At 54.1% G+C, this 8,896-nt stretch overlaps 1 protein-coding gene across 2 annotated transcripts; it reads right to left on the reverse strand.

Annotated features, from left to right (window-relative positions):
* Positions 1-15: 15 nt before the first annotated feature.
* Positions 16-8,819, reverse strand: Tincr (TINCR ubiquitin domain containing). Of its 2 annotated transcripts, XR_007589180.1 has the most exons (4): positions 2,757-8,819; positions 1,784-2,338; positions 1,055-1,169; positions 16-595 (listed from the first exon to the last, which is right to left on the reverse strand). XR_007589180.1 is itself a non-coding variant. In XM_050125306.1 (2 exons), exons 1-2 carry the CDS (start codon positions 2,834-2,836, stop codon positions 1,780-1,782), a joined length of 639 nt encoding a protein of 212 aa, XP_049981263.1. In that variant the 5' UTR covers positions 2,837-8,819. The 2 variants fall into 2 exon arrangements, 1 of the variants encoding a protein (XP_049981263.1); XM_050125306.1 differs by lacking the exons at positions 16-595; positions 1,055-1,169 and having other exon boundaries at positions 1,780-2,338.
* Between the last annotated feature and the right edge of the window lie 77 nt (positions 8,820-8,896).

Raw genomic sequence — 8,896 nt, forward strand, 5'->3', positions numbered from 1 at the left:
CCCCCCCCCCCCAGGGACTGCGGCTACCCCCACAGCCGAGCAAAGGAGACCCCTGAGGCCCCGGCACACTTGTGCATGCTCAGTAGCCCAGCTCCCCAAGGCCAAGATTCAGTCCCCACCTCCGCACCCTGAGGCCTGTACAACTCTTAATTAGGATGTATTGCCTTCTGGGCCCACCATGCAGCCCACAGCATGGGGGGCCTCCCGAAGACTCAGCACAGCACCCCAATACTGGGCTGCGGAGGAGAGCATCCACAGTCCGTGGCAGATCACTTTGCACATACGTAGGCTCATCGAGTCCCCTCAGATCAGAGTCTCCTTGGTCATGGCCCCACCAGATCCTCCTGTAGCCAGAACCGTTCTGAGCTGGAGCCTTGTGGGTCACCAAAGAAGGAACTGTGCCTGTTGATGGAGGGCTTCCTGGATGAGGGCACAGTCGAAGATTCAGGTGGTGGAGGCTCCCAGGGGAGGGAGTGGTCACAAGGCCATGGAGAAACCGTAAGACTCCTTGCTGGTGGACTGGAAAGCATCTGGGAGGCAGTGGGCATCAGTTGGGCCCAGGTGTCACATCTACCTGGGAGCCCAGCACCTGAATCTGCAAGGAACATGTGGTCCCAGTGATGTGAACCAGCAACTTTCAGCCAATGACCCTTCTAACCCTTTCCCAATGGCCTGGATCTGAGTGTGGATGGGGAGTGCAGTGGTCACCCAGGACCTTTGGAGACCTTCTCCTGTAGACAGCCATAGTGCTTGAAGCCCCCTGGTGGACGCCACAGGAATTGCAGGCAAAGCTGCCTTAGTGCACCCTGGTGGTTGTTACAGGAATTGCAGGCCGAGCACAAGCAAACATCCTTGTGTGTGGTGGTCAGTATGGGCCTGCATCACAGTGAGGCCAGGGGGGAGCAGGGAACTTTGCAAGGTCACACAGCAAGTTGGCGGCAATAGTGCCAAGCCAGCATTAGGAGGTGGGAAAGTAAGGTCAGTGTCCCATAGGCCCTCAGTTTTCCCATCTGTGGATTCTACCATGTCTAAGGTACCCATTTGAATGGTTTACCTGGAATAAGGCTGGGCTCCCAGGAAGACAGAAGTGTGCCGCCCCCGGCCCATTTGCTCCTTCAGCCAGCTTGCATTCCAAAAATCATGGCTCCAACTCCTCCAGACCCAGTTACCTGAGGGGTCACAAAGAAAGACACAGGTTAAGACAAAAGCAGCCACCGCTGGGTTTTCTTTCCAGGTAGCCCGCTAAAATGTTTGTACTCATGAAGACATCACCTGGTCTCACTAGACCACACTCTGACCACAGTGTCGTCGTGTTCCCCCCCACACACCCTCCTACCCCCCCTCACTCCCGCTTGTGATGGGGTCGGAGCTGGGAGTGTTGGGAGTGTACAGCAATCCTCAGAGCTGCTTGCTCTGTGTGCCTCCAACAGGAATGGACAGACACTGAAGGAGGGATGGAGACAGACAGACAGACAGAGGTCTGAGGAAACGCGGGGAGGGAGGCCCAGAGATCTGCAGAGATAGAGACAAGGACCCAGAGAGGAGGGCAGGAAAGGGAGGTACCAAGAGCCGCTGTTGGAGCCAACACCACAGACCTACGGAGCCAATGGGGCAGAGAACAGGACCCAGCACAGTGGTATCTCTCACCCCATCCCTGAGCCACCACCACCCCACCAGGCCATCCTCCATAAGCCAGAGCCCGTGATCCTACCAGGTCCTCGCCCAGGTCCCCAGCCCAGACCCCCCAGCCCAGGTCCCCAGCTCAGGTTCTCTCCCTAATCACCTGGGGTCGCTGAGCAGCAGCAGGACCGAGCCGTCCTGTAGGCGCGCCTCGCGCACCGTCTGGTGGTCTGGCAGAGGCCTAGCGTTGTAGTAGAAGGTTCTGCGCCACGAGCTCACGCCCTGGCCCACCAGCTGCGCGCGCAGGTCGCTCAGCGTGTCGCGGGGCCGCACGGTCAGTGGCAGCAGCAACGCCTCGTCGGCCAAGTGCACCTTGATGTGGTAGCGCTTCCAGCGCGACAGCCCGCGACGCAGCCCCTCCATGGCCGCCGCCAGCCTGAGACTCCGCAGGCCAGCTCCTGCCTGACCGGCTAGGCCACCCGCCCCCGCCCCTCCACCCCTTCCCAGGCACGCCCTGCTGCAGGAGCAGCCCACGGGGGCGGGGAGGGGAGGGAGGAGGGCTGGTGAGGTTTGTTGGCTCTGCCCGGGCCTCCACGGCAACCTTTCCTGTCTTTGCACAGATGCTAAGGCCCTGGGGCAGAGACCACAGAGCAGGAGAGACCCTGGTGTGTTGGAGAAGCTGGGAGTTGGCCCTGTTGCTGGAGTGGAGGGAGCGAGGCTAGAGAGAGAAGAGGAACGCAAGGAGCACAGTGTAACCCGCACACCCATTACCAGAACTTTCTCCCTCATCTACACTGCACTGCCTATGGGTTGGTGGAACCCAGAGAAACTTCAGTCTTGGGCCTTCGCCATCCCTGGTCCTCTAGTTGGGGACAGGGGACAGATTCTCCAGCCTATGTGGTCACGGCCTGAGTAAGGGGGACAGATCCCATCTGGGTTGGGCTGGGAGAATATCATTCATGAGGCCATTGGAGCTAGGGCTTCAGGGGATGACTAAAAGTTCACCATTCCCAACTGCCCAGTTACCACCTAACACAGTTCAGCAAGGGCCCAGTGGGGAAAGGGGTAGCCCCAGCCTCCTGATCCTCGCAGCCCTTTTTGGGGGTGCCAGAAGCATCTCATCTCAGGGGGCTTACCCAGAATGCAACATGTGTCTTCCTTGCCTGCCCCACAGGATGGAGCAGTTTTCCCTCTGACACAGACTCGGCGTTGTCATGGGCAACCTTGTCTCTCCCTGAGCCTCTCAGTGTCTCTGTCCACCGGCGCCTTGTAAGATGATGTTGTCACAAAAAAAAAAAAAAAAAAGATGTTGTCACAAGTCTCCTGACGCACACTCACCCAGGAATGGCTCTGCCGAGAGAACACTCTAGAAGGTGTTAAATTTGATTCCACGGAGAAAAACAATTCTAAAAATTCAGCACCAGTGACATTTTTGTGTACTTCAAAGGTAGGGGGAATCCCTGAGAGAACAGGGCTAGCCTGGTCTATAGAGTGGGATCTTGACACCCCCCCCCCAACAAGGAAAATACACAGGAAAATCATACATCTCAGTGTGCTGTGTTGGGTGACATTAAATCCAAGAGGCTCTAATTACGAGATTAATAGCTGACAACACCTACACCCAAACACTTCACACAGGGGAACAGGGACGAAGCTGACGAAAACCCATGACAGTCGACACCTAAAGCCTGACTTCACAGTATATAAAGTTTCTGTAAATCAACAAGAACCAATAGTAGATTAAAGAAATGAACAGAAGGCATAGAATGTTTATGAAAAGGGCACATCTTTGATGTAAAATTTGGAATGGAGGCCGGGCTGTGGTGGCGCATAACTTTAATCCCAGCCCTCGGAGGCAGAGGCAGGTAGATCTCTGTGAGTTCGAGCCTGGTTGACAGAGCAAGTTCCAGGATAGTGAAGGCTACACGGAAGTACCTGTGAATCAAGAACCAACACTGCACTGTACAGTAGGAAAAGGGGAACTGTTAAAGTGACTTCTTGAAAAGCAAATTCAAATGTCTGCCAAGATGAGAGCTGGCTGGTTCCACGCTGTGGCCTGAGCCTCCAGCTCTTCAGGGATTATCCGAGTTTGCTGCCGCTGCCTGGGCCACAACACAAAGCCACGATCCCTCCAAAGAGTCAAAGCACAGACAACCGTCTCAGCTCAGGTGGCCTCCACCCGCTGCAGCCCCCATGGCCCTGGCCCTCACTGTAATCAATGGGTCCCTGTGGGTTTGATGGAGCACAGGTGTGATGGAAACAGGGCAAAACCCTGTCTTGAAACCAAACAAACAACGAAAACTCAAACCACAAAAAGCTTGTAATGGGCTTTAAATTCCAACACTGGAGGGGAGGCGGGGAGCAGAGACAGGCAGATCTCTGTGAGTTCGAGGCCAGCTTGATCTAAGAGAGCTAGTTCCAGGACAGGCTCCAAAGCTACAGAGAAACCCTGTCTCAAAAAAAAAAAAAAATCAAAAAACAAGGGCTGGAGAGATGGCTCAGAGGTTAAGAGCACTGGCCGCTCTTCCAGAAGTCCTGAGTTCAATTCCCAGCAACCACCTGGTGGCTCACAACCATTTGTACTGAGATCTGGCGCCCTCCTCTGGCGTGCAGGCACACATCGAGGCAGAATGCTGTATACATAATAATAAATAAATCTAAAAAAATCAAAAAACAAAAACAACTTGGAATGGAATCCAAGGCTGGGCATACATTAGGGAAATGACAACCTTAACTGGAGGATTCTAGGCGGGGCTCCACCCTGGCCACGCCTCAAGCCCCTCACTGGGGATTCTAGGCGGAGCTCCACCATGACCACGCCCTCAGCCCGTCACTGGAGGATTCTAGGCAGTGGAGGTTGGGGGCTCTTTCAATACAAACCACAGATCCCACCCACACTGGTCTACTTTGCTGTGTGACTGCAGGAAGCAGAATCAGTCACTGGGCTGAGGATCCTGGCTCAGACAGCTGTGTGGTCCCTGTGTGGACAGTCAGACCAGGGCATAGTGCACCTGAGTCATTCACATTCAACCCACAGCACACGGGAAAACTGAGCTCTAGCGGGGGCAGTCGGTGAGTGGGTGACCAGGTCCCCACATCCCCACCTATCACCCATATGCTGAGCTCTTGAGTGTCACTCATGGGGACCCACTGATGGGGACCCACTGGTTACAGCGAGGGCCAGGGCCATGGGGAAGAGGGTCTGCAGCTTTTTCCTAATTAAAAAAAAATTACTTGTGTGTCTGTGTGTGTGCTTGCACACGAAAGGCAGAGGACACCTTGTGGGATGGAATTCCCGTTGTCAGGCTTGGTTGTTAAGTACTTTTCCTCACTGAGCCTGCCCAATGCCTCCCCTCATTTGTTATTATAGTTATTTGGGGGGGCTTCATGTAGCCCAGGCTTGTGATGTAGCCAAGGATGGAGAGCAACTCTGGATTCTGAGTCTGGCTCAGGCCAAATCTCGCTGGATCTCGGGGCCTCCAGAGACTTTGGGTACAGGGGAGGATCCACACTAGCCACCACCAAGGTCCCAGGATCTCAGGCAGTGGGGACTCCTTGGCACAGCGTGGCTCTTAGGCGTCACCTTGTGGCCATGCGGGGAAGAAGTGGTAGGTCTGAAAACGAGCCCCGCCCCCTCAACAGGCCTGTGCCTGTCTCTCCCTTCTACCTTTTTCTTTTCTCTTTTTTCTTTTTCTTTTCTTTTCCTGACCTCGAACTCTCAGCGATCTGCCTGCCTCTACCTCCAGAGCGCTAGGATTAAAGGCGTGCGCCTTGCGTTACCACTGCCTGGCTTTTTAAATTTTATTATTTTTATTTTTCCGAGACAGCGTTTCTCTTTGGAGCCTGTCCTGGAACTCACTCTGTAGACTAGGCTGGCCTCAAGATCTGCTTGCTTCTGCCTCTGGAGTGCTGGGATTAAAGACATGCAAGGTAGCATCACAAAAGGTAGCATCCTTCAGTCTCTCGCCTCCAGGGCTGAAGCCTGCTGTGGGTACTGCCTAGGGTGCCTGCATACGCTGTTCCCTCTCTGGGAAGACTGTTCCGGCTGGTCACCTCTAGGAAGCCAAGTGGCAGATGTGTCACAAGAAGCATTTGGAAGTGAATGACAGAACAGCGAGGAACATGTGGGAACCCCAGCTCATGGTCACTCTGGTGACCCCAGGAACAGGAAGTAGACACTGAAAGCCACTCTCAATACTTGGTCACGCCTGCAGAAAGACCAGTGCCTCCTGGGAGAGCCATTCCACGGGCTCCTGCTGGCTTCTCAGTCCCCATGGGGAGGGTGGGACGGGTCTAGAAGGCTTGAGACACCTTTGGTGGCTTTGGCATGTGGGAGGCTGGAGACAAGGGCCTTGCTAACATGACATTATAGATGACAGCTGGAACTCACAGCCCAACAACACCTGCTTGAGCAAGGAGCTAGGAGCCAGTTTGTTGGATAGGGTGTTCTGGAATCCATGGACCTGCCTTCGCTGCCTGGATGATGGTGTCAGGGACCGGACCATCAGGGAAGCTCCCTCCCACAGCGGATAGGAATGAACAGAGACCCACAGCTGGACAAGGTGCAGAAAGTGAGGTCGGGAGTGCAGCATAAATGGGAGGTCTCCACCACACCTCAGAAAGTCTACCTGAAAACTGTCTTCCAGACACAACAGGACTGACACACAGGGGAAAGACTGGAGCTCCCGCCGGGCGATGGTGGCACACGCCTTTAATCCCAGCACTCGGGAGGCAGAGGCAGGCGGGTCTCTGTGAGTTCGAGACCAGCCTGGTCTACAGAGGTAGTTCTAGGACAGGCTCCAAAGCCACAGAGAAACCCTGTCTCGAAAAACAAACAAACAAAGACTGGAGCTTCCACCCTACCAAAGAAGCTGTAAACCTCCAACTGATACCGTGAGAGAAGGAAAAGCAGCTTTCTTCAATGAATGTGCTGATTTACTAACCACACACCAGGGCAGGCCCCATGCCCAGTAGCTGGCCAACATAAAACGAACCCAACAGTCTATTTTGCTTTCCTTGAGAATTGTTTTTGGGCTTATTGGTTGTTTACTTGCATGTTTTATTTTTTGACTTTGTGGTTTTTCTCTGTGCCTGTGTTACTGAAGAACAAAAAAGAACAAAGTTCAACAGGTGGCAGGGAAAGACATGATCAAAATATATTGGATGAAAAACATTTCAGCCAGGCGGTGGTGGCGCGCAGTTTTAATCCCAGCACTCAGGAGGCAGAGGCAGGTGGATCTTTTGAGTTTGAGACCAGCCTGGTCTAGAGTGAGTTCTAGGAGTCAGGACTACACAGAGAAACCCTGTGGCGAGCCCCCTCCAACTCCCCAAAAATAACCCGAGGCAGAAGCCATGATAAGGTGTGGAGCCCTGCCTAGAATCCCCCAGTGAGGGACTGGGGGCGTGGTCAGGGGCAGAGTAACAGATGCCTGGAAAGGTGTAGGCATGAAGGAGCTGAGACCAGGATCAATCGTGTGCAGCAAGCTCAAGAGGGCAGGTCCCTGAATACTTGTTCCGAACCAGGTGACATTAGTATGTGGCCAGGGGACCCGGTCAGTCTGAAGGGACAGGGACTGGGTTATGTGAGTTGCTGCCTGGGGGGTAACCATCCTGAATGACTTCAGTGTTAACTAATTATGGTGTCCTCAAGGACTGCGACACACCTGTCACTAGCCACAGTGAGATGTTTCTTTTGTCCTAGAACTTGGTAATGTAATCCAGGCTGGCCTTGAACTTGCATGTATGCCATGACACCCAGTGACCAGATGTCTTAAAAGTAGACTACAAGGTACACTAGCAAAATATCCCCTCCGTTTCATGATACCCCACTGTAACCCTGCACCTGAGGGGCAGGCGACAGGGATGGGGCAGGGACAGGTAGGGCTTACAGGAGGCAGGAACTGGTCAGCCCAGCACTTCTGCTTCTCAGCATTTATTAAGCACTTGCTGTATGCGAGGCACCATAGGCCTTTGGGCAGTAAACAGTCCTCCAGTAGGCAGGACAGCGGCACATGTAGGAGGGCAGGGTTGCAAGTCTGAGGCCAGCTGGCCTACGTGGAGGGTGGGCTCCTTCAACACTACCCCAAGCATGAAGTTTACCACCTTAACTTTTTCAGGACAAAGCTTGGAGGCAGGAAGCTCATTCTCAAGTTTGGGTGGTCATGTCCACCATCCACCTGCTGAGGATCCTATCAGTCTCAGCGCAACAAAGCTATGTCCACATTCCACACATCCTCTCCCAGCTTCGAGCACCCACGCCACTTTTTTTCTGTGCCCGAGGATTGCAGTCTGCATCTGGTGTCTGGCTTGTCCTGAGTAGTGTCCTTGAGGTCTGGGATGTCCTGACTGGCCTAAACAGGTCTTGCCAGCCTCAATGCTGGTACTGGGATGCCATGTGGACCGCTAACCCTGCCAACAGAGCTGGAATTGCTGAGGTGCTCAGCAGGCCCCAGTGCAACAAGGAGCATGTTCCACCTGCCTCCTCACTCTTTAATAAAGCCGCAGCAAGGCTGAAATCCCAGGGGACCAAATACAGCCTCGGGGACAGACCTTGCTGGCCTGAGGTGTGGCAAGATGCAGTCTGGCAGGCTGAGAAACACAGAGGCAGGCTTGGTACCACCCAGCACTGGTGTTGGGTGAACACAAGGATCCTCAGAGATGGCCCAAGGCAAGCTGGACAACTTACTGTGGCTCAGAGAACCCAGTGAATTCATAGTCAGTTTGTGGTGCAGTCAACTGCTCAGGAAAACCCAATCTGACCCTCAGTCACCATGCAGGGACCTCTTACCCTCGTGCCATGGTCACAGGGGTTTGGATGCTCACAGCTGAGCCTGTGATCAGAGGGATGGGGATGGATGTTGAGGTGAGTTGTTCTGCAGCTAAAGCCTGGCTGACACTGCCTGACTGGGTACCATCAGGCTGTGGCTTTTCAAGGCCCTTAGGGAAAGCCATCTCAGGTTTCTGTACCAGGTCTAGATGAGGAAAGGTGGCTGGTGGCTCTACAGCTGTCCCTCAACACCACAGCCCTTCCTCACCACATCCCTATCCTTCAAAATATGTTTGTGGCTGCCTCTGGAGCTCTCAGGCACTACAGGCCAGCTACTATGGACACTTCTCCAGCAGTTGGTTGACACAGAAAACTCCCAGAAGCCCAGATGTCGCTCTGCCAGGAGAACCTGTCACCCCAACCTCACAGCTAGAGGCAGGTTTGGCTGAGATTCCAATTTCGCCACGCCTGAGGCTAGGCCCTGAGCATGGGCCAAGAGCAGGGACACAG

Source organism: Alexandromys fortis, unplaced genomic scaffold, assembly GCF_014885135.2.
Source record: "Alexandromys fortis isolate MF-2015 unplaced genomic scaffold, M_Fortis_MF-2015_v1.1 scaffold_243, whole genome shotgun sequence".
In the NCBI taxonomy this organism is placed as follows: domain Eukaryota; kingdom Metazoa; phylum Chordata; class Mammalia; order Rodentia; family Cricetidae; genus Alexandromys; species Alexandromys fortis.

Bases quoted from the DNA above. Each gene is read 5' to 3' on its own strand.
- Tincr (XM_050125306.1), bottom strand. From the start codon at position 2,836: ATGACAACGCCGAGTCTGTGTCAGAGGGAAAACTGCTCCATCCTGTGG. The intron at 2,339-2,756 runs GTAAGCCCCCTG...TTCTCTCTCTAG, and splicing joins AGACACATGTTGCATTCTGG to CCTCGCTCCCTCCACTCCAG.